Genomic DNA, 15,331 nt, shown 5'->3' with positions numbered 1-15,331 from the left:
GACCTGCCCTAGATGGGGTTACACTCCCCCTACAGGAGCAGGTACGTAGTTTGGGGGTCTTATTAGATCCGCTCCTGTCACTTGAGGCTCAGGTAGCCTCGGTGGCACGGAATGCATTCTACCAGCTTCGGCTGGTAGCCCAACTACGACCCTAACTGGACAGGGAGAATCTCGCCTCAGTTATCCATGCTATGGTAACCTCTAGATTGGACTACTGTAATGCACTCTACGTGGGGCTACCTGTGAAGATGGTTCGGAAACTTCAGCTAGTGCAAAATGCTGCGGCCAGAGTTCTCACTGGGACAATGAAATTTGACCATATAACACCTGTCCTGGCGCAGCTGCACTGGCTACCGATATGTTTCCGGGCCAGATTCAAAGTGTTGGTTCTTACCTATAAAGCCCTAAACGGCATCGGACCGCAATACCTGGTGGAACGCCTCTCTCGCTATGTACCTACCCGTTCACTACGCTCGACGTCGAAGGCCCTTCTCCGGGTCCCAACTCATAAAGAGGCCCGGAGATCAACAACTAGATCTAGGACGTTCTCAGTGGTGGCCCCCGAACTATGGAATGCCCTCCCAGACGAGATACGCCTGGCGCCTTCTCTGTTATCTTTTCGGCGCCAGGTAAAAACCTACCTTTTCGCCCAGGCATTTTAAACATTTTAAATTGAATATTTTAAACCTAATATGGATCTTAATTATAAACTCAATGGCAACTCTATTTCAGATTTTTATCATGTTTAATGTTTTTATAATTGTACTATATTTTTCACACTTGCTCATATTTTAATTGTGATTTTATTTGTTGTACACCACCCTGAGAGCTTCCTGCTATAGGGTGGTCTAAAAATGTAAATAAATAAATAAATAAATTGTAGGAGTGCTCAGTTGCTCACATGGTCCCATTCAGAGAAACATTCCCCATGCAAATAGAAAACCCACCCTGAGCCTATTTCAAAGGTCAAAACGGGAGTGTCTAATTGCTCTGACAATATCTTAGTTTGAGTAGAGATGTCTAGCTTTTGTTGTGTAGAGACAGAGTTCTGTATAATCTGTTAGCTGATCTATGAAATGCTCTAAGTTGAGATTTCACATTAAACATAAGAAAAAAAAAACACAACTGTGACTTTGAATCCAAGGGGTTGGCCAGGACACTAAAACCCTTCACAAAATTTTGTGAATCTCAACTGTATGGATTGTTTTACTCAGAGTAGCCCCATTAAAATTAATGGACCTAGGTTAGTCATGGTCATTAATTTCAAAGGGTCTACTCTTAGTGTGATTTACTTTATTTATTTATATATTTATTATTTGATTTATATCCTGCCCTTCCTCCCAGCAGGAGCCCAGGGCGGCAAACAGAAGTGCTAAAAACACCTTAAAACATCATAAAAATAGACCTTAAAATACATTAAAACAAAACAACATTAAAAACATTTTTAAAAAACCATATTAACAAGCAATTCTAACACAGAAGGAGACTGGGATAGGTCACAACTTAAAAGGCTTGTTGAAAAAAGAACGTCTTCAAAAGGCCTCGAAAAGATAGCAGAGATGGCGCCTACCTAATATTCAAAGGGAGGGAATTCCACAGGGTAGGTGCTGCCACACTAAAGGTCCGTTTCCTATATTGTGCAGAACAAACCTCCTAATAAGATGGCATCTGCAGGAGGCCCTCTCCTGCAGAGCGCAGTGATTGACTGGGTATATAAGGGGTAAGACGGTCTTTTGGGTATCCTGGTCCCGAGCTGTATAGGCCTTTGTACACCAAAACTAGAACCTTGAACTTGGCCCGGTAGCAAATGGGCAGCCAGTGCAATTCTTTCAGCAGTGGGGTGACATGTTGGCGATACCCTGCCCCAGTGAGCAGTCTCGCCGCCGCATATTGCACGAGCTGGAGCTTCCAGACCAACCTCAAGGGCAGCCCCACACAGAGCACATTACAGTAATCCAGCCTAGAGGTTACCAATGTGTGGACAACAGTGGTCAGGCTATCTTACCAGCCAAAGCTGGTAAAAGGCACTCCTAGCCACGGAGGTCACCTGGGCCTCTAGCAACAAAGATGGATCCAGGAGCACGCCCAGACTACAAACCTGCTTTTTCAGAGGGAGTACGACTATGTCCAAAGCAGGCAACTGTCCAATTATCTGAACTCGGGAACCATCAACCCAAGTGCCTCCATCTTGGTAGGATTCAGACTCAGTTTATTGGCCCTCATCCAGCCTACCACCAAGTCTAGGCAGCGGTCCAGGGCTTGCTCAGCCTCTCCTGATTCAGATGTTAAGGAGAAATACAGCTGGGTATCATCAGCATACTGCTGACACCTCGCCCCAAAGCTCCTGATGACTATTCCCAAGGGCTTCATATAGATGTTAAACAGAATAAGGGACAAGATGGTACCCTGTGGCACCACACAGCAAAACTGCCAGGGGGCCGAAAGACAGTCACCCAATGCTATTCTCTGAGAGCGACCCTGGAGATAGGATCGGAACCACTGTAAAACAGCACCTCCAATAACCATCTTACCAAGTCGGCCCAGAAAGATACCATGGTCAATGGTATCAAAAGCTGCTGAAAGATCAAGTAAGAATAACAGAGTTGCACTCCCACTGTCCTTCTGCCAATAAAGGTCATCCATCAGGGCGACCAAGTCCAATTCAGTCCCATAACTAGGCCTGAAGCCAGAATGGGATGGGTCAAGATAATCTGTTTCATCCAAGAGTACTTGCAATCGCTGCGCCACAACCCTCTCAATCACCTTCCCTAAAAAGTGGTATTTGCAACCGGTCAGTAGTTGTCACAAACCAAAAGGTCCAGGGTGGGCTTTTTCAGGAGTGGTTGGATCACCGTCTCTTTCAAAGCGGTTGGAACCATTCCCTCCCGCAATGATGCGTTGACCACACCCTGGATCCACTCGGTCAGACCCCCTCGGAAAGCTTTAATAAGCCAAGAAGGGCAAGGGCTGAGAGGACACGTTGCTGGCCGCATCATTGCAAGCACCTTGTCTATGTCATCAGGCTGCATCAACTGAAACCACTCCCAAGAAATTGCAGCAGATATTGCACTGGACAACTCATTGGGGACTACAGTAGATGTGGAGGGGGCATCAAAACTGCTACAGAGGCAAGCAACTTTACCCTCAAACTGCTTTGCAAACAATTCACAGTGGGCCTCCGAAGGGTATAAAACTCCATGTCATGGAGCTGATGTCAACAGACCCCTGACAATATGGAAAAGCTCCACCGGACAGCTATTTGAGGATGCGATGGAGGCAGAGGTGGGCCTTCTTTGCCGCCCTCACTACCACACAGTAGGCACACTTATGATGTTTTACTCGTGCCCGATCAACCCCACAGCACGTCTTTCGCCACTTGCGCTCTAGCAGTCATCCAGCCTGTTTCATTGCCCTTAGCTCACTGGTGTACCAAGGTGCAAACCGGGCTCCACAGTGCCGGAGAGGGCACCCGGGGGCAACCGTGTCAAGAGCCCTATGTGCCTTGTTGTTCCGCAGCGTGACAAGGGCTTCAACAGGGTCACCTGCTCTATCTACTGGGAACTCCCCAGGGCATTCAGGAATCCTGTGGATTCCATTAGGCTCTGGGAGCAGACCATCTTAATCTGTCCCGCACCCCTGCAGGGAAGGATCAGAGCCATAAGTCTAAACTTCACCATGACAATGGGGCGACACCCTCCCATCTCCAGACCACTCCTTCCTCCATCTGGAGCAAAAACCAAGTCGAGGGTGTGCCCTGCCCTATGTGTTGGGCTGCTGACAACTTGAGACAGTCCCATAGTCATCATGGAGGCCATGAAGTCCCGAGCCAGAACACTAGAGGCAGCCTCAGCATGGACACTGAAATCACCCAGCACTATTGTTGTGGGCTGCTCCAATGCCACAGCCGAGATGACCTCCACCAGCTCGGTCAGGGAAGCTGCCGGGCAGCAGGGTGGACGGTACACCAGCAGCAACCCTAGTTTACTGTCTCCTCGGCCTGACACCAGGTGCAGGCCCTCACAGCCAGCTCCAAGGCAAGAGTGGTTTCCTGATGACAGAGATGGAAGTTCTGTAGACCACAGCAAATCCTCACCCCTCCCGTCCGTGCAGTGTGCTGGTGTTGCATCCAGGTGGGCAAAGCTGGGTCAAATCAACTCCTCCCAGCTCACCCACCCAGGACTCGGTAATGCACACCAAATCGGCACCTTTATTCACAATCAAATCATGGATGAGAGTGGTCTTATTGTGTACCGATCTGGTGTTAAACAACAACACACACAGGGCAGTGGGCACAGCAGATGAGCAACGGGGAACCCATCCATGAGAGAAGTGGTAGCAAGGAACAAGGCACAGATAGCCTTGCCCTTGTCTTCTGTGGTAATTTACAACATCCGCATGGCTATATTTCCCTCTGCCCGTAATCACTGAAATTGGGGTGGCATCACCAATGTTCCTCCATACTAAGACTCCTCCTAAACACCTGATATGGACCCAACACGAGCCCACCAACAAAACCTGTCAGAGCGATTTATCACAGTTGGCCTCTGCGAGGATTGGGAACAGTCATACCCATTCAAATGTTTTCACACAGGGCCCATCTACTCCCCCCTCCTGTGTCACTACTAGGGAGGGCTAGCCTTCTGTCAGTTACAGACTCTCACTCTGAAGGCATCTGGCGACTTTCTCCTATCATTCAGTTCACTGCACAGGCTTCCACCTTGTGCAGAAACTACACATGCACCACACGCCCTCCCCACCACCTAGATTGGTAATAGAAGGGGGGTAGCGCCCTTGGGACTCCCCAAGGGGCAATCCCCTTTGGTGACCCCGCCAGCAGCAGACCCGCCGTCCAAGGGCAGCTGGGCTTTTATGCCTCCTGACCCAGCCAGCAGCTGTTGCTAGAGGCTGCAAGATTAACTGCAGCCTCTCTCTGGAGCAAGGGTCAGGCAGGGGGTCCTAGTCCTTGCAGCACTTACCAGGGACTTCAGCTGTCTTGAGAGACAGCAACCCAAAGGAGCGAGCAGCAAGCACCCAGATGCTCAGATACTCACTCCCAGGGCAGGTCTTCTTCAGTCCCCTAGTGCTGCAGCTGTTCTGGTTAACACTAGAAATACAACCCTATGGCAAGAAACAGTGTGTTTGTAACATGACAAAATAGATTTTCTCTATGTTTACAACTTGAGCTATTTACAAAAGGAGATGTCATCTGTGTAACATCATAGTGGCAATGTGAACTTAATATACCTCACCCTCCATGGGTGTGTAGGGGATCAAAGGATTTTGCAGGTTATACCAAGGTGTGTAGAGATGTGCTTTTTAATACAGACCTAGGATAAAGCCATTGAGCTGAGCTCTTATAAGTTAAAGAAACATATTTCAGCTTCTTTTCAAGTATATTTCAAAGCTGAAGAAGAAGTAACATCCAGAAATTAGCCACCTAAATTGTCTGTTGTATTACTGGGTGTATGCACGCGCATGCGCACACACACGAGATAACAGTAATGAGAAGACCAAAAGGCTCAGCACATCTCAAAACCCTTTGATGTGAAACATAGCTCTTTTTTCAGCACTCAAACGTCTCTCTTTTACTTCAAAAGGCTTGTGATCCAAATTGAATTGGAGCATTTAACAGCCTGCATGGGTACCAACCAATCCAACTTTACTTACAGCCAATACAAAATCCCCAAATAGATTTTTAAGACTTAGTTTCTGTGTACTTTGTCTCTACAGGATGCTATAACACATGCTTAGATGCTGCAGCAAGGAGCATAGAGGAAGGACAGGGTAAATGTAGAGAAATTTGGTAGATGTTACATGTTATTGTTTGCAGGGATATATTTTTTGCCCTAGTCTTCTCACTAGTGTAGTACTTCTGCTGGATAACCATACAAGAACAGCAACTTTCTCCAAACATTTCTGTTTTCCCCTGTAAGAGTTTTTACTCATATTACTTGGCAGTAACACAAGTCTGATATCTTACAGGATATAAGAATTTCCAACCATGTATTTGTCTCAGTCAATGCACAACATTTTTAAATGTAGACAAACGATGTACATCTAAAAGCAAAAATAACAGCCTCAATCCAGCTAAAGTTAATCTTCATGATCAAGCCTGCAGCCCTGCCTTCATGTACCTAGGAATAAGCCTCATTGCACTCAGTGGAACTTACTTGTGAAAAGACATGCATTGTGTTGTAAGTCCCACTGAGACATCGGAAACAAGCCAATCACAACCAACTCAAACAGCATTTCTCTCAACTGGACTTAGTTATGACAAACTTTAGCTAGGTTGAGGCCAATGTGTGAAATAGCCTGACGTTACTCTGTCAGTGGAAGCACAAGGAACTATGACTGCTTTCCCTTCGCAAACCTAGGATTTGCAAACAGGAGAATTACTGGCTGCTAGGCTCTATTAACACGTAAAGTGGAGATGGGGAACCGAGATATGCAAAGACCTGTAGAAAAATGGAAAATTCAGTGTGGGGAGTTTTGGGGGAAGGAGTGCCATTCCCTCCCCCCAAGAACACAAGGAAGGCTTAAAAAAAACACATTTTTTTCCTGGATTTTTGTTTTTTCCCAGGCCTTCACATCTCCAGGGAAATCTCCATCACCTGACATCATATGATGTCAGGCATGGGACAGGGAAAGCTACAGCAACAAATTCAAAGATGGAATCAGGAGCAAATTTGTGATTGTTCCATTCTAACCACTTAAAAAGTCAGCACTTTTTGAATTTGGCTTTTTTCCCCCCTGTTGCCCTGTGACACTAAACTCAAGCTGAGGATTCAAAAAAACAATAGGGAGTAAACTTAGAGTGTGCTCCTGATACTTCCTTTGCAGCTGCAGGTTAAAATTTGAATCATCTGCTGTCTTATAACATCAGGTGCTTGACAGGTGGGCAGCCTCATCCACCTGTCCAAGAGGCCTGCAGGGAGTGGGCTAGATCCTGAAGTAGAGCAAGTTGAGCAAATGGCTTTAGAATTCTAGTCAGCCATTTACTACCACAGTAATGAAATTGTTATCTGAAGCATAGAGTTCCAAGCCATCAGCTAGTTTTGCTGTAAACCTTAACTAATTTCATTAGACATTAGCATTAGAAGAATGAAATCAAGAAAAAGCAATGAAACAGATTCTCTGAAGACTGGTGTGGAAAACAGATCAATTTCTGTCAGGTGATTTCCTCCCCCCACTAGATTTCAGTAACATATTTCAAAATAAAGTTATCATGCCACATGTTTTCTTTTCTAAATACTTTTTCAGACTGAGCATGGAATTAACGTGAGAGTGATTTTAGACATCTATTCATGAAAAAACAATTTGAAAAATCCACTAATCCACCAATTTAAGTTATCTTCTTCAGAATTGCAGATCAATTAAACATCTTGTACAGATGAAAACAGAAAGGCCAGCGATAATTTAGAATGCCAAATTGCATTGTAAAAACACTGGATTTTCATTTGGTTTTTCCCCTGAAGCTTTTCACTGGGGAAAAAAGAAAAGAAGGGAGAAATACGTGCACACACAATGCAGAGTTGGTTTGAATTCTGCAGGGAATCTGGAGTATGATATCCTGCTAAATTGGCAGTGGCTCAAATTGCATTTCTGGAAGACTAATGAAATGAGAAACGTTGTTTCAAGCTTCATGCCATGTCAGACAATATAAAAGTAAAAAAAGGCCCTTGAGTTAATCAGAACAGTCTATTCAGTGCAATTCACCCATTGGAACGCTACTGAGCAGGCTGGAAACAGTGGTGCACTGGGCATGATTATTTGTGGTAATAAATGCAGTTAAACTACTGAATTAATAGGCAGCTATAGAATATATATATACATTCTGAGTAGGAAAAGACCCTTTTCACCTCACTCAGTGTGTGTGTTCTGCCACCCACACTCCCTAACCACATTATTTCTTAAGAATGTTTGTGATATTTACTGATGTTTTCCTTGACAATCACACTTGCATGTCAAGTTATAGTAGCATTTACTATTAAATTACTTCTATTCTATGAATAAAATAAACCCATAACAGAGATGAGTAAGGATAAACCATTCTGCGTTGTGAAGGTTATTGAGATATTCTCTTTGCTGCTTTTTGCAAGACCTATTGCTATCCAGCTAATGTAAAGAAGCCTGCCTGTTTGCCCTTATTTATCATAGTTTATCATGTCACCAAGCGATTCTTTAACTTCAGATGCAGTTCAATATAAAGATCTCTCCTGTCAAATCACTGCTTTTTTCCGTTAAGTACTCATAGTCCCTTAGGTAGTTAATTCAATTGCATTGGTACACTGAGCTGATCTCAGTGCTGTCAGTCAGCACTTACCAGGCATTCTCCGGTGATATCATCGCAGGACTCCGTGTGACCAAAACATGTGCATGGCCTACAGATTCCACCAATGATGGTGCCATTAACTCGCCTGTTCCTTGGTTTACAAGACTGCAGAAGATAAAGCATTTAATATCTATTAAAGAAAGAAGGCAGGACTAAATTTGATAAACTCAAAGGAACTCGAAAGTCACTCCGCCTCCTGCCTCCTCCAAACCCAGTACCTTCTTGTTCCATAGCAGAGAATGCTGCATGCAGGTTGCCGCTGTGTGCAAAGATCTATGCCAGAGCACTGACCCAGCATTAGCATTAGAATGAAGGAATAAAACAAGGTATCTCCACTCCTCCCTCAAAACAAATTCCCATGGAAACCTGGGGCAGGGAGGACAGACAATTACAAAATCATACAAAGCCAATGTGGGTTCAATGAGGAACTTTTGCTAGAGGACATTCAACTAACCCATGTCTTGGTTCGCTGGGACAGGCTCCCCATAATTTAGCATTCCCATTTCAGATGTTCTATGCCCCTTAAGGTGGGTTGTCTCACAGTTTGAGCACCGCTGTGATAAGCAATTTAGATGAAAGTACTGAAACACCTCTAAAAAACCTATCTTCTTGGCATTATGTCTAGAAACTGACCTTCACTGAATAGGCAGGTGTAAGGCTAAAGGAAGCATTAGCTTGCTCTTTCTTCTGAAAAGGTAAGAGAAATGAAGTGGAAATAAGACAGCTTCACATACCAACATGTAGAGACTGAAAATAAGTAGAACACAAATTATTGAAAGAAAGGGAAGGGGAGAGAAAAGTAGATCCCAGCTAAATATCACTTGACAGGGGTGTCACTAAGCAGGTGCAGGGTGTGTGGACCGCAACCGGGTGACATCCAGAGCCACCCCTGCCTTAATCTCTGGACTCTCAGCTTCAATTAAAAAAAAACACTAAGTTTCTAGGTTGTCTGGTTCCCGAGATATACACCAAAACGTCACCCCCCCACAACTGTTTAATCTGTTTTTTAACCGATCTGTATAGCAGCTTTTAGCCAGAGCTTGGACAAGTTACTCTTTAAAACTACAACTCACATCAGCCCCAGTCAGCATGGCCACTGGATTGGGCTGATGGGAGTTATAGTTCAAAAAATAACTTTTCCAGGCTCTGGCCTCTAATCCCGCCCTTTCAGGATTGTAGCCAATAAGGGGAGCCAGGCTTGTGATTTGTTGACCCAGGCAGTGCTTAGGCTTCATTACAACATCAAAATGGTGGTTTTGAGGTCTTCAGTTTGAGTAAGTAAGAATATGGGTTAAAGTTTTTTTTCTCTTGTGTGTAATACGCAGTCAGATCCTGTGCTGTTGGAGAGAGCAGTGCTTTGAAAACCAGTTATAAATCTGTTTGATTTTTACATTTCATTTTGTCACTAGAGTGGCCAGATCCAAAATAAAGGGCAGGGTTATGTCACCTTTAAAAGTTGTGTAAAAGAAGGAATTTCAGCAGGTGTAGCTTCAAGCCAGAGCAGCAGGAGGGAAAGAAGTAAGACCAGCCGCCTGAACTGAGAGACTGTGCTTGTTATTTGCTTGCTACCTCTTTATGGCATCTTCTTCCTCTTGAGTAGACTTACTGAACTGGTCAGAGGGCTTCTGTTGGAGGGGACTACAAGTGAATCAGCAGTTTCCAGCAGCCCTCTATATTGGGCCATTGTTGGAGGCAGGGCTGTAAGAGAGACACAGGTGGGGGGGGGCTTGCTGTTGGCTATGAGGGCCTGTACATGACACTGGGGCAATGAGACAGACTGGGGATGCTGTTGGTGTACTGCCCACCCTAACTGAGCAAGCAGAGATGGTCTCAAGCTTGAGAACCCCATTACATTTGTTTTGTGGGACTTCAGTATCCACACTGAAGCTGCATTGGAATTTCATGCCCTGCAACCATGGGGCTGTCTGTCTGGGCCAAAGTGTAAGGAAGGGCATACCTTTGTTTTGGTCTTTGCCTCAGTGTGTGATCAGGGCAATCTGGACATTGAGGGGGGCTTAACTCACCCCATTGTTACTTTCAGACCACTCTCTGGTAAAGCTTGGACTTATAGTACTAGTCACCTTCAGTAGAATTGGGGGACCTATTAATATGGTCTGCCCTTGGAGACTTATGGAATCCAAAACCAAAGCCAGTGGTGATCCTGTTGAGGTCTTTGTGTCACTATGGAATGCAGATGGGGGTGGGCGCTTGACATGATTGCTCCCAATTGTCCTGTCCTGCACTGTAGAGCCTAGATTTCTTCCTCGTTTTCTGCGGTATACCAGGACAATGAAAACTAAAGTGCAAGTGGTGTAAGATTCAAAGTGAAGCCAACTGGACATGTGCTAGAGCACATAATTGCACCTACTGCATGGCAGTGAAGGCTGCAGAGAAGCTTGTTTTGCTGCTTCCATCACAGCCTTGAGTAGCCATCCAGAATTGCTTCCGAGTGGTGCGGTGATTATTCTCATATACCCCAGCAAATTGAATGCTTGCACTCTTGAGTCATGCTGTGACAAATTTTAAAACACTTTGAAGATAAAACCTATGCCAACTTGAATTGATACTATTGATACAGTATCAGATGGATGTCCAATGGAGTCTTACCTAGTTTTATGGGATCTGTTTCAGTTTTTGATGCTTGAGGGCACGGACAAGATGTTTGTTGTAATCCAGTCGTGCACATGTTACGCCTGTGCTAAAAGCACTGCACTGGCTGCCTATTAGCTATTGAAACATTTTAAAAGTTTTGTTGCTGATGTATGAAGCCCTAAAGAACTCGGGACTTGGACACCTAGAAGAGCACCTTATACAGACCTGCTAGGACATAAAGGTCATCAGAAGAGGCCTTGTTAGGGTCATCCCACTTTATGATGTGTTGCTTGTTGATGACATAGAAACAAGCCTTCTCTGTACTGGCACTCATTCTTTGGAATGCTCTTTCCCCCACTCCTATAGGGGAGGCATCCACAGTAGAGTGCTTCTGAAAAAGTGTGAAAAACACATTGGATTGCTCAGGCTTTCCCCAGCTGGGTCACTGGCCCATTTTAGATACTGTGCATATCCCTGGTATTTGTTTGTTCTTTGCTTTTAATATTATATATATTTCCGTACTTGTTTGATTTTATATGTTTTTAACATGTTAAAGTTGGATTTTATTCTGTATGCCACTTTGGGATCCTGGATGGGAAGTGGCCTACAAATGATATTAATTAAAGGTACAGGAGGTCTGTCCTCATTTTCATCTTTATCTCCCTCATTGTTATTGCTTGTTTTTTATCCTCAATATTCAAGGCAGTTTTAAATGGACATACATTCAGACAAATTAAGGTGCAATCCAACTTGTATTTATGCCAGGCTGAGGGAACTAGGATATATCTACACCACCAGAAGCCCCTTACCCCAGTAGACCCTGCCAGCTTTGTATAAGCATGGTCCCTCATTGGCACCAAACAGGCACTGTCCTTTAGCCACTGCCTTGGGCTTCTGCAGCTACATATCCTCTTGCTAGGCCACACCTCTGAGAGCTGCAGGTGGAAACAATTCTGCCTGAAAACAGACTGACAAGCAGGTAGGCCAATAAAAACAGGTAAGTACTCGCAGGGTACAGCAGATGGTTGCTAGGCACTGCCTTGGGCTTCTGCAACTTAATAGTCTCTTTGCAGGGCTACACTTCTGAGAGCTGCAAGTGGGCCATTATGGGACAGCACTGCAGGAAAGAACATGAAAAAACAAATGAACTCCAAGCTTAGCTCCAGACATCAGTACATCTTAAGAAGTTCATGATTGAGGCTGTCTGAGGTGCTCTGACCCCAGAAAAACTGATGATTGCTTCTTGCTTGCTGGTTGGACAACAAAAGAACATATGAAGAGCCCTGCTGGATCAGGGCAAAGGCACATCTAATTCAGCACCTTGTTCTCATAGCGGCCAACCAGATGCCTGTGGAAGCTAGGGTTGCCAGGTCCATGGCCTGAGACTGATCCTGTATCTTTAGGAGAAGAGAAGGTTAGCCGAGTGCAGGTGTTCTAGCAACTCTGTAATGGGAAAAACCACAAGGTGGAATTCTCCCTCTCCCCTCCACAACTTTTAAAGATACAGAAGACCTCTTGGAGGCCAGGCCTGGCAACCAAGAGGTCTTCTGTATCTTTAAAAGTTGTGGAGGGGAGAGGGAGACCACCTTGTGGTTTTTCCCATTACAGAGTTGCAAGAACACCTGCACTTGGCTGACCTTCTCTTCTCCTAAAGCAGCCTTTCCCAACTAGTGGGCCACCAGATGTTGTTCGACCACAATTCCCATCTTTCCTGACCATTGGCAATGCTGGCTGAGGCTGATGGGAGTTGTGGTCCAACAACATCTGGTGGCCCACTAGTTGGGAAAGGCTGTCCTAAAGATACAGGATCAGTCTCAGGCCATGGACCTGGCAACCCTAGTGGAAGCCCACAAGGAGGACCTGGCTGCAGTAGCCCTCTCCCTCCCAGCAACTGGTGTTCAGAGGCATACTGCCTCTGATACTGGAAGTAGTAAATAGTCATCAGGACTAGTAGCTGTTGACAGCCTTATCCTACTTGAATTTGTCCAATCCTCTTTTAAAGGCACCAGAGTTGATGGCCGTAACTACATCTGTGGGCAAATTCCATAGTTTAACTGTGCACTGAAGAGGAAGTCACCACTTTTGTCAGGATACTTCAAAAACAAGGAGTAGAAGTGACCACACAGAGACACACACCTCCAAGTTCTTCACTGTCAAGTGCTGCCCAGTTTTGAAAGTCAACTTTGACAAGCATTTTTCAGAGTCCCAACTCAGCTTAACAAGGCAATAGATCTTCCCAGGGCCACATAATAAGAATATGGGTTAAAGTTTTTTTCCTCTTGTGTGTAGCAGTCAGACCCTGGGCTGTTGGAGAGGGCAGTGCTTTGAAAACCTTTCCAATATGAAAGCTTTAATCCAATACTTGCTTTTCTGGGAGTGAAGGAATGCTGATCCCATGTAAATTCCATTGAATTCATTAGGACTTACTTTTGAGTAGACATGGTTAGGATTGTGCTGTAAATTAATGGGACTTCTGAGTAACCATAACAAAGAATTGTGTTTGTGTTAAAATGAACATAATTTTGATGTCGTTCTTAAACATTTTTACTTTGAATTCTATTGTTTTCTTACCAAATTTTCACTTCAACCACATAAAACTATGTATAAATGTAAATACATTTAGGCTGTGTGTATGATATTGTAATTTAAAGGTGTAATTTTAATTTTGCTAGTTGTTTATGTCACTATTATTGCCATTACATTCAGTGATATACGGGAATTATGATTTACGAGTAACATTAGTACAAAAAACATTACTAAGGATTCTGTATGGTCTGGTACGGGAGGAGGTCCATGGGGGTGACACCATGAGTTACTGCACTGGGTGACACCAACCCTAGTGATGCCACTGGGCACAGGATAGTACTGAAGACCAAATCTATAAATTATGTGCTTGGTAGTAAGGTCCCAACCTTCCAATGAAGTCTTTGTTATGAATTATGCTACACCAGCATACAAACCCATAAAAATTATTTCCAGGTAGGGAGCAGGATCCCAGATAGCAGGCAGCATCAAGTATGGCATACTTTGGAATCTGGAAGGTAATTCGTGATCCATATCCACATTACTGAGTGAAAGCTTGTTTAACAGTTGTGGCCCTGGGGAATCATGAGAACGTGTTTTTTTCCCCCAGGGATGAGGGAATTCTATTTCAGGGATGAGGGATAATTTTCAAGAGCCTCATCAAAAATTAATTCTTTGCAAATTATTTTCATGAAGCTGATTTAACTGATATAATTTGCTTTGTAAACAGACCTATTTTTTCATCCTCAGTTAACAATATTTTATTAAAAACCAGAAGAAAAACAAACAAACCAAAAGCAGCACTAGTAGATTAAAAAATCAAAAAAAGGGTGAAGCCTGCTGTGAGAAGGTCCCCTGGAAGGAAGGAAAAGGAAGGAAGGAATGCTGAACATACTGTCAGTAAAGTTCAAACTCCATGATTGCACAGACTTGGGGTAGGGAACTAGAACTAGCCAGCGGGCCAGATAATTATCTTCCTCGCTCCTTACAGGCCAAGTCAGACAGGTGGACCAAGCTGCCCACCGGTCAATCACCTGATATCACCTCAGGTAATCTTTTTGTGGCCACGGAGTCCCTTTCAATGTACTATGCAAAATAGCACTTGGAATTGGGCCTCTCAGATTCCACAATCAGCCTACTGTTCAGTCTTGCTAAGCCCCTTTTAAAGTGCTGGGCAAGATAGTGCTTTGCAAGGGGATTCTTCTTGCAAATCCCCATTCAAGGCATTATTTTGTGCAGTGTTTTGCATAGGGTTTTCTGCTGAGCCAGGTTTTAAACCTGCCCCACACCTGACATCATATATCACACCCTTGGCTGCTAGGCCAAATAGGGAGGCCTGATGGGCCTAATTAGGCCAAAGACGGGAGGCTCTACACCCTTGCCACAGAGAATCACAGCAGCATCCCTATGATGCTAACACCTTTTCTTTATGCTGATTGGAAATAACAAGGAAGTCCTCCACTGTCATCTCAATTACATCCCTACCTTCAAGGTGAGTTGATAAAGGTTTGGAAATAATTTGTACACTTGAAAAATACGATAAACTTGACTAACTTTGCAATTCTATACTTGCCACTCAGAAGTAAGCTCAATAGGACTTGCTCCCTGGCAAGTGATTATAGCTTTGCAACCTAATCCTTCCTTCCTTCCTTCCTTCCTTCCTTCCTTCCTAAATAAATAAATAAATAAATAAATAAATAAATAAATAAATAATGACTTTAATATAATAACGTTAAGCAACAGAGACCTCATGTGCTTTAGACAATCTGTAATGTTTTCAATTTTAGTTTATATTTAGTAATTCCTGAAGGAGGTGGTAGCAAGACTACTCCTGAAGAACCCTTCCCTGGACCCAGAAGATCCTAATAATTTTAGGCCAGCTGT

The 15,331-nt window shown here is 44.2% G+C and overlaps 1 protein-coding gene across 10 annotated transcripts in view; it reads right to left on the bottom strand.

Annotated features, from left to right (window-relative positions):
- Nucleotides 1-15,331, bottom strand: part of LAMA2 (laminin subunit alpha 2) — a 748,112-nt gene that overhangs the window by 304,857 nt on the left and 427,924 nt on the right. For 8 of the 10 annotated variants that reach the window (XM_061623807.1, XM_061623808.1, XM_061623810.1 and 5 more), the window contains 2 exons: nucleotides 8,966-9,019; nucleotides 8,324-8,437 (listed from right to left, as the gene is read on the bottom strand). In XM_061623807.1, coding sequence (XP_061479791.1) covers nucleotides 8,324-8,437; nucleotides 8,966-9,019 — 168 coding nt within the window. The remainder of the gene's footprint in view (nucleotides 1-8,323; nucleotides 8,438-8,965; nucleotides 9,020-15,331) is intronic. The other 2 variants (XM_061623809.1, XM_061623813.1) reach the window with 1 other exon arrangement.

This window comes from Rhineura floridana, chromosome 4 (assembly GCF_030035675.1).
Source record: "Rhineura floridana isolate rRhiFlo1 chromosome 4, rRhiFlo1.hap2, whole genome shotgun sequence".
NCBI classification, from domain to species: domain Eukaryota; kingdom Metazoa; phylum Chordata; class Lepidosauria; order Squamata; family Rhineuridae; genus Rhineura; species Rhineura floridana.
This window is presented reverse-complemented; position numbering and strand designations above follow the sequence as displayed.